We start from the raw sequence: 17,653 nt of genomic DNA, 5'->3' as shown, positions 1-17,653 counted from the left end.
AGGTTTGCAAACTAAGCTTTTAAAATCATATAACAAATTTTGTCACTGACCTATTTCCATTGTCTGAGCTAAGAGGAATATTAAAAAAAAAACAATCATTCAAAATTAAAAATGGAGATATTCTCTTAAAATTCTTCTTTTTAGTAAATACAGCTTTCCTTTTTAACAACTATGAATATCATTTTTACATATAAAGAACTACAATAATTTCCTTTTTAAATAAAACTTTACAATGAGAATTTGTGCTCTGAGAAAGAGTACTTCACTGTGAAATTAAAAAAAGAAACAAAAACTTCAAGTTGTTGAAAGAGACTCTCTTTATCACAGCTTATAGGAAGAGAGGTGATTTTCCATGTTTTATTTGTAATGCAAAATTATTTAATTTTTGGAAGAAGAGCAACAACTTGTAAATATTATAGACTACAGGAAACACAATTGAGAGTTACTGTTCCTTTCTTCATGCAGTAAGCCAGGCTCTGTGAGATTTTCCTGAAGACTATTTCCTTTTTAAAATACATATAGTCAGTGAGAAGTACAACTGTGGCTGAACGAGCTGGTTTGTATTACAAACTGGAAGAAAAAAAAACAAACCCACATGCAAGCCAGCATTTCACACACAGAAGTACCCTGGGAAATGGAAATCACTATATTGACCTGTACTTTTTCCCTCCCATAGTGGGTGTGACGGTGTGTTCACGTCTCTGTTTCTTTTTTTTTTTGCTATATCACCCAGATCCACGGAATTAGTCGGCTCCTGTGAAGGCAAACACCCATTATCAAGCTCTCACAGCCAGCTGCTCTCCAGCAATGCCTCCAGACTTTGACACCAACATGAAGTTCAAGTTCTCCATCCTGGCGCTTCTTCTTGAAGTGATTGTCATTGTTTTGTATGGGATATTTGTGGAATATGACAAAAATCCTTCTGCTATAGAGTTATACCCACGTAAGTATTTCTGCCTAAGATTTATACAAGCTGAAATTTCTTTAAACTGATCATAAGCAAGATTTCTGAATAACTTACGAGACCTACTGATTAAGCTGGAAAAGAAAGTTGTGTTTTGGGGCAAACATATTTTTCTGAGGTGTGAAAGCAGCAGGTTCAAAGACAAATCCAAACTGAGCACATATAAAATTCTGCAAGTACCTCACTGCTAAGTTTACTGTTCTGGGAGAGAAGAGCCTAGGAAATAGTTCCAGGGTTTGCACATCGGGTTAAGACTTGGAGAACTGTGTATTGCTTTGAAAGAGTCCAGCATTTTCCAGAGAGAGATGGGGGTGTTTCTTGCCAGACCTTCTATCCTGATTACTGTATTAAATAATTTAAATGAATAGAACATTTCATTACTACCGTGCAGGTTTGGAAAAGGTGTCTTATGAGAATATGGAAATTGAGCTGCATATGCATCATTGTTATAAAATGTTTGTGAAAGCTGGACTCCAAAAAGGGCCATAGTTTTGGTGACAAGGTAGATAAACCCCTGCTATCTTCCAAAGTAGTGGCTCCATCAGGCAGCAATGGTTTAGCCTGAAAATGTTTTTGTTGATTTGTTTCTCTGCAAATACTTGGTGAAGACCAGAAAAAGCTCTTGGCCTCAGAAGTAGTTACTTCTCTCACCCCTTCCTTATCTTATGCAAAGATAAGACTATTGTGAATAAATAGAAAACAAAGTTTGCAGAGCTACCAACTGTGTTTTCCTGGCAGAATTGAAGGTTTGTTGTTCTGTTTTCTGGCTCTGAGGCCTCAATGAATCCCTGATTGCAATGTGCTTGATAAGGATCATAGAGTACAGAATTCCCTGCCTGCAGGTAGCACCTGTATCATTTTGAATGCATCCCTCTTTTCTCTCATTCTCTCCTCTCAATGGATGTTACAGGGGCATGTGATCTCAGGCTGGAGTAGCTTTGTGTTGTGTATTCTCACAGAGAGCATTGTCTGGGTCAGAGAACAGCGAGTGAGGGTATTATTCAGCTTCAGATGAAAGTCAGCTGATGGACATCAGGGGCTAATTACTCCCATTTAGGTTAGCTCCACTGAGATGTGGCAGAATCCCTGAGATATGGTAACCTGTGCTGTGCCAGAACCCACTCTCTGTGACACAGTTTGGCCATGTCAATGACGTTCATAGAGCCAAAGGAAAGTTTGGGTTGGAAGGGACCTTAAAGATCATCTCACCCCAACCCCCTGCCATGGGCAGAGAGCTCCCACTATCCCAGGTTGCTCCAAGCCCTGTCCAGCCTGGCCTTGGACACTTCCAGGGATCCAGGGGCAGCCACAGCTTCTCTGGGCACCCTGTGCCAGGGCCTCAGCACCCCCACAGGGAAGAATTTCTTCATAATACCCAATATAAATCTCTCCTCTTTTAATTTAAATTGATGCTTTTTGTCCTGTCGCTATCTTCCAACTTAAGAAGTCACTCTCCCAATTTTTAATAAGCCCCTTTAAGTACTAGAAGGTGCTTTAAGGTTTCCCCAGAGCCTTCTCTTCTCCAAGCTGAGCAAATGCAGCTCTCTTAGCTGGTGTCATATTAAACTATCCCAAATGCATTGAACCATCCAAGTTCCTAAATTAGGTAGCCGTATCAAGACAGTGTATTGGGAATTACTCTTGATCCACTGCCACCCAGGAGGTGATTGTTGGCCTAAGCAAAAGTTGTGCCAAAACTCACATGAATAATTTGACAGCACAGGTAATTGTACTAACACTACAATATAGGTCTTTAAATGTAACCTACCCAGTCAGAGATCACCTATGCTTATTTCTTCATTAATATCAGTGTCTAAAATGTGTAGGAGAAATTTCCTGCAGTCTCCCATGCCTCCCTGCACAGGCAGTGTATGACTGTGTTATTCCTGCACACTTGTCCCTCGGTGTCCTCACTATTCACCTGTGAGCAGCCCTCTGAAATGGCTTAGGCTCATGCAAACTGGGCCCTTGACCTCCTGTCAGGCATGGCTTTAGGCATAACTTGGATAAAGGACTATTTTTAAGGTGGTAGCAGTGTTTTAGGAGAGAAGAACATGTATTTCTTTTGACCAGGCTGTTCAGATTACCAGTAGAAACATAAACCAAACAAACACCACCAATGTCATGTTCAATTTTCAGATGCTGACCTCACAGAGGTCATTCCCAATAAAGAATGGGAATAAAAGCAGATTTTTGCAATACCTATATTTTCACTTTTAGGACCCCTTACTCTGAAATTTATACCAGTACAAAGTGCAAACAAAAGTGCAGTTTGCCTGCAGACTTGGCAGAAATTTAATACTATGGTTGTATAGGTTGTATAGGAAAAATCTTGAGCCAGGACTTCCCTTGAGTCCCCAAAATGATGGCCTCAAACTGCTTCCCATGCTATGCCTCAGGATGTTAACCCATCTGTAGCTGAGATTTAGTTCTTTCATCCAGGAGGTAATTTATACTCTCAGGACTGCAGTGCAAGGCCTGATTTTGAATGCCTTAGACACCTTAGCACCATGAATGAAAGCTGTTTCAGTGGTTTTGGACAGAAGAAAAATGAAAATAATAGTGGAGGATCAGCATAGATTTGCACTCAGGTAAGGAGGGCTCAGCTGAGATCATTCTCAAAGCGTAGCTTTGTATTATATCTGTTTCTGGTGGACACAAGTACAGGCATGGCAAATTGGATGGACAACTTCAGGTGTGTTGTGCCACTGGAATGGGAGAACAAGGGGGTGTGATGGCTCTTAGAGCACTACAAGAGGATTTTACTCGTAATCCTGTATTTTTTGGCATCCTTCATTGTCCTGTGAGTATCCATGACTCATGGCCTAGAGAAACTTATGCATCCCTCTTGTTCAGGGTTCTATGGTTTACAACTTTAGGCTGAGCAAGATCAGCTTTACAGTATTCACAAACATCTTTGTGTTGAGACTGACCACCTTGCAGTGGAGTTAATATGCTGGTCTTGGCCAGCCTTGCAGAAATCTGTGTAGTGGCTTTGTTCAGGATCTGCTGGAGTGTTTGTCCCAATCTTTACTTTCGTCTCTCACAGAAGTGCTACACTTTATCAAACACAACTAGTTACTAAAACAGTTCTGTTCAAACCATGCTGTTTTCTTCATCATTTAATCACTCCAGACCTACTCTTCTTTAAAATCATGCATAAGAGATAGTTAAAGTTCAAGGTACATGCTAAACTAGAAGGAATTTGTCCTCAACACCCATGAATTAACCTAATTTTAACCAGGACTTTAAACCATTTATGTGAATAAGTCCAGACAGCTTTAAAATGTCCAGCCTGAGAAGCAAGAAAAAGGGTTGGAGATGTTTGTGAACCACCTGCATTTCTATAGAATCATAGAATAGTCAGGGTTGGAAGGGACATTAAAGTTTATCATCTAATCCCAAGCCAGCCAACGATGCTGTTTCTCAAATGCAAAGTCAAGGCTCTTGCTGCATATTTCTGCATTACTGTATTACTGTGTGCTAGGGCAGGGCTGGAATATGACACTGCAAATATAAGAGTTTTTTAGGAATCCCCAGTAACTTCTTATACTTCTGGGCCCTCTTTTGGCTAAGCCTGGTAATGCAAAACTGAGGAATGCTTCAGGTAATGGGAATTGCAACTTCAAGCCAAATGTTACACTAACAAGATCAAGATTTTCACGCTTCTTGGCATGCAAGAGCAAAGAAAAAAAAAGTTTTAAAAATTATCTCTCTGTATTGGAGGTTCTTATTAACAGTAAAATCAGACAAAAAGTTGTAATTACAGGACTCAAACCAGTCCGGTTTAGAGTTAATTAAATCACATAAAGCTTAAAAGTAAAAAGAAAACATTTTAAAATAAAAAGTATCCCTGTTGTGGTGATGACTCTGTACCAAAAGCACAAAAAAAGAAAATTAAAGTAATAACTTTAAAAAGTAGAAAAATAACTAACCATACATATTTTAAGAAATTTCATATTTGAAAACCAACCAAATATTTGAATGAAGATTAATTATATTGTAGATTAACTATATAAATTTTTAATTTTAATTTAATTTAATTTAATTATATATCAATAATATATCAACTTTTAATTTAATTTAAATTTAAACTTTGCCTTAAAATGGATTTTTCTTTTATCCATGCAAAAAGATCAATGTCTTGGACAGTAATTTTTAGAGATCCCAAGCATTCCTTTGAACTTGGGACACCTCACACTCACCCAAACAAATCCCATATACAATTTTGGAGTTAGTCAGAACACACTGCCTCTGACCACCTTTATTGGAAGGGGAACATAAATGTTCTTTAAGGACATGAAGCTGTGATGATGTTCCAGAGAGAACAGAACTCTTTTTCTCTCTCTCATCTCTCCAGAGAGAGAAAGAGAGGACAGTGCCAGACACAAGTAAATTTGCAACTATAGAGATCCAGTGGCTTCCCATAATGATATCAATATAATCAATAATCAGGTGTGGCATTTTCAGACATTCAGTTTTCAGCAGGCAGTCTGGCCATGAAGTGGGAAGAATGGATCACATGCATGACTGGAGTTTGGAACTCTACTCAGGCTGCCTTTGTCCCTGGCTTGTCACCCTTCACAGTCACTCTTCACAGTCTCTACATAGACATGTTTCCCTTTCAGACTTTCAAGATGTCCATGTGATGATATTTGTTGGATTTGGTTTCCTGATGACCTTTCTGAAGAAATATGGATTCAGCAGTGTTGGTTTCAACATGCTCATTGCCGCCTTCGGTCTCCAGTGGGGAATTCTTATGCAAGGATTTTGGCACATGAAAGAAGGGAAAATTCCTATTAACATCAAAAGGTATATGTGAATTTACAAAAATTGGTATTTCTATCCCTAAAGATATCAGGAGAAGCCATAAACCACATCTAAGGGGTCCTAAATTTCATTAAGATTTACTGTCCACCTCTCCACATCCTTCTTCCCTTCACCTCTGAGGGGGCCACTCCTGGTACACTGAGCCAAGGTAACCAAAGATTGTGAAGAAATTTGAGGTGCTACATTATGTGTGGGAGGTGTGGGTCCTGTTGAGAGGTTGCTCTGAATCTCTGAAGCTGTGGAAGCTGGAAGATTTCCAGCAGTAGCACAGCACACATCCTGGATCCAGCAGGCATGGAAGGATTTGTCTTTCCATGACACAAGGGGTCACAGAAGAAAGGCTGGAGCAGCATGTCTATGCACATGAGGTTTTCTCTTACTACTCAAGGAACGATTTTCATGAGCATCGTACTCCAGCAGGGTCTGAACACCGATCACAGAATAGGAGACCTCATGGGCAACATCTCAAAGCACATTTAATGCCCCTCCTATTCACCTGCCCTGCAGTTCCAAGGTCTCAAAGTGTTTTCCACATCTGCAGTCCTGTTTTCTGAGACAACTTGTAAACAATTTTGAAATGAACAGCATCCAAACATTACTGAGGGGAAAGCAGGAATGATGCAAGTAGATCCTTAATGCTTACAGGCAGGCATTTTTAGAGGGGCCCACGGGTTAGTGCCTCTCTACTCTAAGTTTTTGATCAATTTCTGGTTTTATTTACCTTTTCCAATCCCCAAAATATTTTAACACTGGTCCTGCCTGACAGTTCATGCAAAGATGATGCACAGAGACAGACAGGTGTGGAAGGCTCCCAGGGTTATATAAACCACCTGACCAAAGACCTCACTGTCATCTTTGAAACCTAGCTGGTAGTTGGGAATGGAAATTGAAGGGCTGGAGCACAACCAGAGAAGGACAAAGGAGCTGGGGAAGGGTCTGGAGCACAGCTCTGATGAGGAGCAGCTGAAGGAGCTGGGGAAGCTCAGCCTGGAGAAAAGGAGGCTCAGAGGGGACCTTCTGGCTCTGCACAACTCCCTGACAGGAGGGGAGAAGAGTTGGGTTCTGCTCCCAGGGAACAGGGACAGGACAAGAAGAAATGGCTTGAAGGGACAAGAGGCAATCACACCAAGGAAGATTTAGTTGGATATCAGGAAAAATCTCTCCACAGAAAGGGTGTTCAGGCATTGGAACAGGCTGCCCAGGGAAGCTGTAGAGTCACCATCCCTGGAAGTGTTTCAAAAAACCTGCAGATGTGGTACTGAGGGACATGGTTTAGTGGTGGACTTGGCAGTGCTGGGTGAAAGGTTGGACTCAATGGTCTAAGAACCTTTCCAAATCTAAATTATTCTGTGATTCCATGACATCCCAGCATATCCCAATACACTTGTCATCTGCCTTTTCATCATCATTTCAACCAGCTAAAGACATGTATGGTATAAGCAGGAGGAAACCTTCTTCACTAGCTGGTAAGATTCTTACAAGATCCATCTAGAAAGGTTTGATTTAATTTTTATCCATGAAGATGAGCTTGAAAATTTTGTATCTGAAGACTTAAAGCTCTATAATTTTTATGATATCATTTTAATGGCATGTTTGATATTAGAGCTTTTAAACTAATTTTTTTATGTGTTTGGGGGTTTTTTGTTGTTTTTTTTTCTTTTTCTTCAGCATGATAAATGCAGACTTCAGTACAGCAACTGCTTTGATTTCATTTGGAGCACTCCTGGGGAAAACAAGTCCCATTCAGATGCTGATCCTGACTCTTCTGGAGATCACCATCTTTGCATGCAATGAGCACCTAGTTACCGAAGTATTCAAGGTACAACTATTTAGCTGTCATTGTTTTCTCTTTATAACAAGTGCTTTCACTTGGTGATACTTCCAGTTTGCTTCTGCTAGGCTCTGGTTCTACCACAGAATTAAACCATTCAGTCCTCCAGACTTCTTGTTCATCAGACCCTTGTCTTTATGCTGAATAAAATCTGTGGCATTATTTTGGGTGCCTATTACAGGCCACAGATGTTGGAGCTTCGATGACTATCCATGCTTTTGGAGCTTATTTTGGTTTGGCTGCAGCTTTCGTCTTGTACCGTCCTGGTCTGACAAACAAACATGAAAATGATGAATCCACCTATCACTCAGACCTGTTTGCCATGATTGGTAAGTGACGTAATATCAAGAGCTGACCAGCTGTTCATCCCTCTTCCATCTCTATTTTTTCCTGATTACCTATTATTATACTACATTCATTTTCCTAAGTACACTTCTGGAGGCAAATTCCTTTTAGTCTCATCCATGCACCATATTTTCAGTGGCACACATACTTTTAGAGTTTTTCCTTGCTTCCAAGGATGGAAAGATGAAATTAGATATGTGTTTTCACAGTACATTAGTGGTGACCTCCTTTCTGTTAAGTCTTGTGCTTTTCAGCAGTATTTCCAAAACTAATGTTCATAATTGAAAGGATTGAGTTGTGCCTGTCATATGCTATTGAATGTCAGAAACCATGTATCTGTCTGTCCATGAGAACTGTTTCAATTCACCAGCTAAAACTTTCAGTTGTACTGACAGATGATAAAGGATTTGCAAGTGAATTGTGTTGCCTATGCCTCCTGTTCTGGCTGGGGTTTCACAATGGTGGTGAGCTCTGACAGTGAGTGGGACAGGGCAAGGGGCCATTAAAGCCTTCCAGTAAGACTTGACAAGAGACCATGCATCAAAATCCCAGCTGCCAGTGTAAAAAATTCCTGCATATTCTATTGTTTCTTCCAGAATTTCAGCTATTCCATGCTTCTCATTAATCACTGTCCTCATTTCTTATAGCTCACTCTGTTGTATTGGCCCTTGTGACTAAATAGCTTTTCTTTGTTTTGACTTCTATTCATCCAGGTACCCTGTTCCTTTGGCTTTTTTGGCCCAGTTTTAACTCTGCCATTGCAGAGGGCCCAGGAGCTCAGGCAACAGCCATTATCAACACTTACTACTCCTTGGCTGCCTGCACCATCGTGACATTCGCCCTCTCCAGCTTGGTGGATAAAAGAGGCAAATTCAGTATGGTAAGAATCACATCATAATCCTTGTTAAATCGAGTCAACCCTCTCTGATAAGGATGAGTAGGCAGATTCCTAGTGTCCATCTATCTGTCCAGGCAATCTGGAGCCTTTCCCCATACTGCAGCCAGAATTAGAGCTATAGTACTTGTAAAACCTATGAAGTCTGATGAGAAGCAGCTGAGGGAGATGGGGGAGACTCAGTCTGGAGAAAATGAGGCTCACTCATTTTCTCACTTTCTCCAACTCCCTGAAAAAGAAAGGTGAAACCAGGTGGGGCTTAGTCTCTTCTTCAAATACCAAGTGACAGGATGAGAGAAAACAGCCTCATGTTGCATCAGGGCAGGTTTAGACTGGATATTAGGAGAAATTTCTTCACAGAAAGGGTTGGAAAGCAGTGTAGTAGACTGGGGACATGGTGGTTGTACTGCTTTAATGGTTGGATTTATTAATCTTCCAGCCTTAATGATTCTGTGATGATTCTCTCTTGTCCACAGATCCTGCTGGATCTTTGAGACATTAGTCCAGTGTTCAGGTGGACTTTTGGATCTTATTCCAAAGATGTTCCTACTTGAGTTACCTTATTACAACAGCCAAAATAGGTCTATAAGGAAATGACCCATTCCTTGGAAATCTCAATGCAACTGCACAACAGACAAAACCAAACCAGCTTCTCTCCCCTTGCCCTAAAATCCAGCTCTGTTTTCACCCACTCCTTTCCAGCAGCTGCAGTTATTTGTTTGAGCCCAGCATGTGCAAGAGAGCCTTCAGAGACACTCATCCCTAAAACAAGCCTCTGCTCCTCATGTGTCACCCCTGCCTCACTCTGTGTCCCCTCTGCAGGTTCTCATTCAAAATGCCACCCTGGCAGGAGGAGTAGCAGTGGGTACCTGTGCTGACCTGGCAATCCACCCTTTTTCTGCCATGTTCATCGGGGTCATTGCTGGAATTGTCTCTGTCCTTGGATTCCAGTTCCTGACTGTAAGTATTGGGGACTCAGCTCTGCTCCCATTTTTTATTTCTCTTTGGCTTTCCTGGAGCTCCCTTGGTTTGCTACAAAGGGAGGATAGATACAGTAAATTCCAGGTAATGGTGACTTTTAATAATTATTTGATTCTTGTACTTCGGCTTTTTCTTTTGCATATCCATCTAGAGATCATGGAAAGCTATAAACTCACTATAAACTTCCTATTTCCGCTCATTTCAGCCTGTGATGGCATCCAAGCTGAAAATTCAAGACACTTGTGGAGTTCATAACTTACATGGTTTACCTGGAATTCTGGGGGGTGTTGCTGGCATCATTGTAACGGCAATAAAAAGGGAAACGAGGTGAGTTAAAGGGAGAAGAGAGAAAGAAGATTTTTGATTTTTGGAGGTCTATTCTAATTTGCTACCTTTTTTGGATCTAATTATGAATTTTTTTCAGAAATGCATCATTGATGTCAGGCATTGTAATTCTCATTTAATTTGGGTCTTCTTGATCTCCTGCCTTTAACAAACTGTTAAAATGCCAAGCTTGTTACAGATTAAAAGCTCAAATAAAAAGAAATTAATTAAAACACCATAAATAAACAGCACCCTGAACCATTCAAACAGAACAATTTTTATTATCACTCTACAATTACACTGCTGGTATTTGTAAGATTTAAAAAGAAAAAAAGGAAAAATGGGGTTTTTTCACTATCTCATAAGACTCCAAAAAGATGAAATGCTGGTCTTTTTGACAAAAGAGAGTATTCTCTAATGGCTTACAGGACATTAGTAGCCTCTCAAAGAGCATGTTTTCATCTGTAGCCTAAAACAAAGCTAAATTAAAGTCATGAGTTCCTTCTTGCCCAACAATGGCAGGATTTGTTGGACTCAATGCTCTTGAAGATCTTTTCCAACCATAAAGATCCTAGGATATATTCCTATGAGTCACCTTGTCCAGCATGCAGCAAGCACAATGTTGTAAGCCTGATCATCAGTCTCAAAGTGTAACTATTTTTTGATAGGCAATGGTTTGGTTTTCTACCTTTTTCAGGGAGGGTCACCTGCTTACTCCTTCCATCCAGACTGCTGCCCTGGGAAGTACACTTGCAATTGCAATGGTGGGAGGAGCACTCACAGGTCAGTGTGATGCTTGTAGTGACTAACAACGCATGTGAATTTAGAGGTTCCTCCATGGAGAACTTAATTGTATCAACAGTTTTGCATAAATAATACAAAATTGAAATAATGGGTCCTGATGCCAGAAACTCAAATATGGAAAAGCAGTTTTCCATTGTTTTTGTCTTCAAATGAAGTTCAGGTTTCTCAGGAAGAATTTTTTCACTGAAAGGGTGGTCAGGCATTGGAAGGGGCTTCCCTGGGAGCTGGTGGAGTCCCCGTTGCTGGAGGTGTCCAAGGAGAGACTGGATGTGACACCAGGGATCTGGTCTGATTGACAAGATGGTGTTTAGTCTAGGATTGCACATGATGATCTTAGAGGTTTTTTTCCAACCTAAACATTTCTATGATTCTGTGATTCTATGTATCTTACTGAATAAGTGCTCCAAAGATACTGAGTTTTATTTCTACAGGAATAATAAGGTGTTGTTCTGGAAGGAATTATTCTCTACATTCCGACACTTCAAATTCTGAACAGAAACTAGTTTGAGATCAAGACATACTCAATGAGGTGTCACACATTGCCATGTGTTTGTGAATACTTCTAAACAAAAAAAAAAAAAAAAAAAAAAAAAAAAAATCAGGCTGAAATAGAAAACTTTGGTCTGAAATCTGGTCAACTAAAAAAAAGCTCTTATTTATGTTTGCATGAAGACATCTACATCACATCTCAGAATCATTAACCCGATGTCCCAGGATGGTTGGCCATTTCTGTAGATGAGGAAATCAGTCAGAAAACTTTGCTGGCTGCCTAGGGCACATCTGAGGGACATTTATTTGGTCATTTTCTTCATTTTTTAAGCCTTTAGTGCTGGTTTTTCTGCAGGTGCTATTCTAAAGCTGCCCTTCCTGGGACAAGTATCTGACCAGAACTGCTTTGATGACTCTGCTTATTGGGAGGTAAGACACAACCTGCTATAATTTCCATTATGTTGGAGGATGCACAGACACCACAGCCCTGCTCTCCTGGGCTTTGTGGTTTGCACACGTGAGTCAAAAAGGCTGCCTCTTCAAAATTAAAAAATGCTGCTCTGCTTCAGGTTGTGAATTTATCAAGGGCACCTTCACAAATATTTTTGGACTTCTTAGGTAATCATGCCTTTTTCATTGGACAAACCTTGAACAAAAAGCAGAAATAGAGACAAATTGATATCACAGTGGAGGTCTTTATCTCTCTCTGACATGCTCACTGTGTTAGGTACCCTCTTCCTTATCAGAGACTGATGATGTATTCTTAATTTAAGCAATCTGAACTTTATCGTTTATGCCAGGGCAAACCCAAAAAGCAAGGCAAGAAGTAATATGCAATATACATTCCTTGCAAATAATATGTGAAGTTAAAGAAAATTTTAATAGGTTTTTTTGGTTTTATTTTTTATGAATTAAACTCCTTCTATGAAGAAAACCCTGAGTTTGTCCCTCAGCATCCAGAATTGAGGGTTCATGTCCGGCTATGTCAATGTTAATGAACAGACATATAATATATACATTCTCTGTACATTTTAGTCTTCTTTTATGGCAAAATCAAATCTATATATCCTTAAATGAGCTTTTTTTTGTTCTTCATGGCAGGTTCCAGAGGAGGAGACTGTTCCCGAAATTCACTCCAGCCACCGTGATGAGCACAGCAGATTTGAAGCTGCCATGTAGAAAAATAATTAATCTGCAATGTTTGTCCTAATGATGCCCTTTTTTGTTTCTAATGCTAAGAAACAATGAAACAACATCCAAGTATTGTCCCAACCACACCAGGTTTTTAAGAAAAGGCTGAAGATAGATATATTTTTTTAAAAGAAAGCAAGCTTGATTTTAGATTACTTAGTCAATATGCCAAGCTCAGGTGAATAAATTAGGTCCTTGTAATATATCTGTTCATCAGAAAAAGGCACCACAAACTGCTCTTTAAAATTATCTATATTTTATCTTTTTTTGTCACTGACAGCAATATAGCTGCTGTAATAAACTTTGGGTTTCAAGATTATTACAGGATATATTTAATTGTGAGATTTCTGAGTTACATCCTTCAACTGCATAGGGGTAATCAAGAAGAAATTAATTGATATTTTTTTGTATGGATTCGAACAAACTTTTCACCAGAGTATCCCAGCTTAACTTTTTAAGGAAGTGTGTTGTCCTCTTTTCTGATGGAGGAGAAAATGTGCTGTATTTTGAAGTTTGATTATGACAGGAAGCAAAATGTTGAAATAATTCTTATGACAAAACACAAAATACAGTGATTGATAAGGCAATATGAATATCAAGAGTCATTGTTAATATGTTTATTGAAAGGGAAAAGAAAGTGAAATTGTAAAAAAATTCATTATTGTCATAGATTTATTTATTGTCATAGATTTAGTTAGTCTTAAGGACATAATAAAGGAGCTCAGTAGGAGCTATGAAAAACAAGTGATTGCATAAGAGGTCTTACTCTATTTATTCAACAGTAATAAGTGGTTTGTAGCAGTGTTAATGTCAAGAAATATAACCTGAACTTATGCCAGCTCCAGAAAAAATATGAATCCTTTGGAACTGATTGGAAAGAAACTGCGCTCAACCTACAGAAGGCTTGGCAGAGAACTTCCATGGGGGGAGTCACTGACTCTGATGTCACTTTTTCTCCTGAAAGTGAAAGCAAAAAGAAGAAAACTGAAGCTAAATTAAGAAAAATTAACTTAATTGGAGAAGTGATGACAGTGGCTGCTCAGTTCAGAGACAAAAAATTGAGGTAGCTGGAGGAACTCCATGAGGTGCCTTCGTGCATGGGATAATCCATTGAGAGACAATGGATGGGAAGTGGAAATAAAACAGAAGGAACACAGTGCCTCAATCCATCATTCACAGAAAGATACTGCTGATGTCTCTGAATAAAAGGCCAAAGTGGGTGAACTTTCAATCCTTTTTTTTTTATATTAGGATCTTATCTCAAGTCTTACTTATCAGACTTAAGGGGAAAACTCCTATCATATAAAATAGCACATATATTTTCATTTCTGCTGATGTATTTTTCCTTGAAATCTTTAGGCAGGGCTGTCCCATATGTTATACCTGCTGTATACTGCTACATATGTCAGATTTCTATCCATGAATAAAAATACATTTGTTGCATCTCACTTTAGTCCAGATAAGCTCTTTTGCACATGTGCAATGACTGATTCTCTTCTACCTTGTTGGCTGTAAGACGTCCTTTATCCTCCCAAAGCTGTCACACATTCATTTTTGTAAAAACTGGGGAACTATTTAACAATGTAAATGTCGCATTTGTAAAGATTTTTAAAGTATTTTGTGCATAATTTATGAAGTGTTGAAGTAAATGAAAAAGATTCCATCTGTGGACAGCCTGTAAAAATCTTACCTTCAATACATGAATTTCACCCCTCAAATTCCTACTTGGGAGTTCAGAAGGTCTTACACTCACCTTAAAGGGGGTGAGGTAATTTCACTAGTTTTGAGTGCTGACCACACAGGAGTACCTGATGGTCACCCACTGGCAGTAAATCTTTGAATTATAGAATCCTTAAGGTTGGAAAATACTTCCAAGATCAACAAGTCCAGCCTTGGATGGATTTTCATAATGGCCAGTAAGCCACATTAACAATGCCATGTCTGCTCACTTCTTGAACACTTCCAGGGATGGTGAATCCCCTGCTTCCCTGGGCAGCCTGTTCCAATGTTCAACCACTCTTCCAGTGAAGAATTTTTTACTAATATCTAACCTAAACTTTCCCTGGTGAATGATGCCCTCAATAATAACATTTAGGGTTCTTTTTTTTTTTTTAAATCCAAAAAGGAAAAAATGAACTATACTGTTTTGTTCTCTAGTTCTCTTTATCATCTTTCCAAAGTATTCCATCCCTTCATCCTCTAAGTACTCGTTATTGTCCCTGAATTTCTTTTTCAGAATATTCTTCCCTCAGAGAAATCAGTCCCTTAGGTTCTCTCAAAAAACTGAGTAGGAAGATTAATCCCTTCATCTAATCAGAGCTTTAAATGTTATTTTTTTCATGTGACTGTGCCCTTGAAGTATACAGTTTGTTTCTCCAAAGTACCCTAATTGCTCATCTCCATATTGCAGATGCCAGTGGCATTTGATTCTCTGGCTTAGGGTATTTTCTTTGGTTGGTTATTTCCCAATTAATCAAAGCTTTGAATCAGCAGAGCTTCATTAATAATTAGTTCCAACTTCTATGTAATATATGACTGGACACTTAAAAGACAGAAGTTTAAAATATTTTACTAAGAACCCTTTTGAGGAAACCTTACAATGGCAGAAAAGGAAAGTAAGGAGTTAAACAAGACACAGAGTGGAGGATGAGATTAAAGGATGGGACTGAAAAGTAAACAAAAGTTAAAGTACAACTATTTTAAATTGGGGGCTCACAATCATCAACATTTCTTTTCTTTCTCATAAAAGACTGGCAATGTTTTATCCCTTCCAACAACTGCTCAACACTTTCTGTCTTACCTTTGTTCTCACTTTAACTTGTTTTTAAATTAAAAGAGCTTAAATAAGAGGGTGTGGGATTTTTGGTTTTTTGTTTGGTCTTTTTATTTGTTTGTTTTTTTTTTAATGAGTAAAAAAGTTCATGATATCTTCTTTAAACTAACTAAAGGTCAAGTTTACTGTCACCCCTTTTCAGAATACCAGTGGGTGACCACAGTTTTGAAGGCTGTCTTACAGTTCTCTATTCCTACCTCTGTCAGAGCAGTATCTTTGTGTTTCATTACTGAAAGGAAAATTTATTTGAAAGCCAATGGCTGAATATTTGCTTACAAAATTTCTTTTAATATTTGTGCTCAAATCTGTTGCTGAATAAATGCATTAACTGAATGATCAGACGACCAACTGTATTTGTTTGACATTTCTTGGGGATATCTTCTTTCTCTCTTGCTGGGATCAACCTTTTCTCAAAATATATTAACAAAATATGTCTCCTCTTGCCAAAGGAGAGCTCTTTCTGTTCTTCTCAAACCTCCTGCAAAATGTTCACCTTTCAACTTCCTCTCAGTTCCTTGCTGCTTAGTTAAATTCCAGATATATGTGGAAAACTCAACATTTTTCAGTGCCTTTTTACCCACTTGGGAAAGGTGAAGTAGAAGGAGCACAGCTGGACACTGGCCCTGGACTTTTCCCAGGACATGTTCCAGCTAGGTGAAACATCCTGGTCTCTCCTTCAGAGCCCCTGGGGACAGCAGCAGGCTCAGGGTGAGCCAGGCTTGCTCAAGACTCTCTCCCAATCTCCCAGCCATGTGCCAGGGCTCTTTTCCTCTAGGTCACTGCAGCCACATTCCCTGGGGAGTTCCTCCATTCCCTCCTCTGCCTCTGGTCATGTCTCTGCAGCAACAGTGACACTTTTGGGAGAGAAGGACAAGGGGCTCAGTCTTGAGGCAGTTCACCTCACACAACCTTCAGTTTTGTCCACATGCAATTTAGTGTTCTAGATTTCTTCTAGAAAACTCTTCCAAACACTGTTCTGTGGGCTGTGACACAACTTTTCTGTCCAGTCTTCCCCTTGGCTTCGCTCTCTTGGACTCTGAGACCCCTGAGTCAGGCTGTACCTCAGCCCCCTTAGCCAAAAAAGGACATCTTTCCCCAGTGCTGCGTCCAGTTCTGGAATCCCCAGTACCAAAGAGATATGGACAGACTGGAGAGAGTCCAGCAAAGGACCACAAAGATGCCAGAGTGTTTGGATCATCTCTTATATGAGGAATCACAGAGAGGTGAGAGTTTAGCCTAGAGAGGAGAAGGCTCAGGGGGATCTTATCAGTAAAAACACCTGGGGGAAGGATCAAATAAGTCAGAGCCAAACTCTTCTCACTGTGTGCCCAGTGCCAGGACCAAGGTCCCTGGGCACACACTGAAGCACAAGAGGTTCTTTCTGAACATTAGGAAACACTTTTATATTGTGAAAGTGACTAAGCACTGGCACAGGTTGATGTGGAATCTCCCTACGTAGGAGCACATAAGTTTGTAAGTCCTTGGAGATATTCAAAACCTGTCTGGACAAGTGGCTCTTGGTTGCCCAGCTTGAAAGGGGGATTGGACCAGACAAATTCTAGCATCCCCTCCAACCTCAATAATTCTGTGATTCTGGGCTTTAAATTTCCCAATGAATTCAATGGAATCAAAGTTATGCCACCCATAAACAGTTTTGTGAGGAAACAGCAGGTCTGAAGAGCCCTGGGAAGCATGGGAGAAAGCAGATAAAACACAATCTGAAAATAGGAAAGGAATCCTGTTTCCTTGAAGCCTGCAAACATTGGGAAAAATAACAGAGTGCCAGGCTGATGGATTTATTAGAGGCCTGCAACTGGGTTGTGTGTGAAGAACTGAACTGAGACTCTGACACTGTGTAAGTACTGTCTTAACTTTGCAGCAAACAGATTCATTTGCTCTCATCTTGTGAGTCTCGCATTCGTACATCACACTTTTTAAAAAAATAAATCTTTCTGCACTATACCCTGGGCAGTGGAATTTTGATTTCTCAATGGTATCAAGGATATCTGTGCTAAAGGCAAAAGCATGATTAATCAGTAACCTGGACAGCGTGCAGAATTTATGGCTGTTATAGCAAATGTCAGGTTGATGACCTGCAGTTATCCATGTTCTTGGACTTTCACACTTGCCCAGTGACCCACACTCTCACCCAGTCACACTGCTTAG

The 17,653-nt window shown here is 39.7% G+C and overlaps 1 protein-coding gene across 1 annotated transcript; it reads left to right on the top strand.

The window, feature by feature from the left end:
• The first annotated feature begins 734 nt into the window (after positions 1-734).
• On the top strand, positions 735-15,758 carry RHAG (Rh associated glycoprotein). Its single transcript, XM_005528774.3, has 10 exons — positions 735-943; positions 5,593-5,776; positions 7,463-7,613; positions 7,807-7,954; positions 8,684-8,850; positions 9,688-9,825; positions 10,052-10,173; positions 10,868-10,953; positions 11,819-11,892; positions 12,565-15,758. Exons 1-10 carry the CDS (start codon positions 808-810, stop codon positions 12,640-12,642), a joined length of 1,284 nt encoding a protein of 427 aa, XP_005528831.1. The 5' UTR covers positions 735-807; the 3' UTR covers positions 12,643-15,758.
• The last annotated feature ends 1,895 nt before the right edge of the window (positions 15,759-17,653 follow it).

The sequence above is a fragment of the Pseudopodoces humilis genome, chromosome 3, assembly GCF_049639895.1.
Source record: "Pseudopodoces humilis isolate 2021_Gansu_Grassland_sample_001 chromosome 3, ASM4963989v1, whole genome shotgun sequence".
NCBI classification, from domain to species: domain Eukaryota; kingdom Metazoa; phylum Chordata; class Aves; order Passeriformes; family Paridae; genus Pseudopodoces; species Pseudopodoces humilis.
The sequence above is the reverse complement of the archived record's forward strand: the minus strand, read 5'-3'. Positions and strand labels throughout refer to the sequence as shown.

What these genes read in the sequence shown, in the direction of transcription:
- RHAG (XM_005528774.3), top strand. Translation starts at nt 808, where the DNA reads ATGCCTCCAGACTTTGACACCAACATGAAGTTCAAGTTCTCCATCCTG. An exon ending in GCAATAAAAAGGGAAACGAG is followed by an intron (nt 10,174 to 10,867) that starts GTGAGTTAAAGG and finishes TACCTTTTTCAG; the next exon opens with GGAGGGTCACCTGCTTACTC. An exon ending in GGTGGGAGGAGCACTCACAG is followed by an intron (nt 10,954 to 11,818) that starts GTCAGTGTGATG and finishes GTTTTTCTGCAG; the next exon opens with GTGCTATTCTAAAGCTGCCC.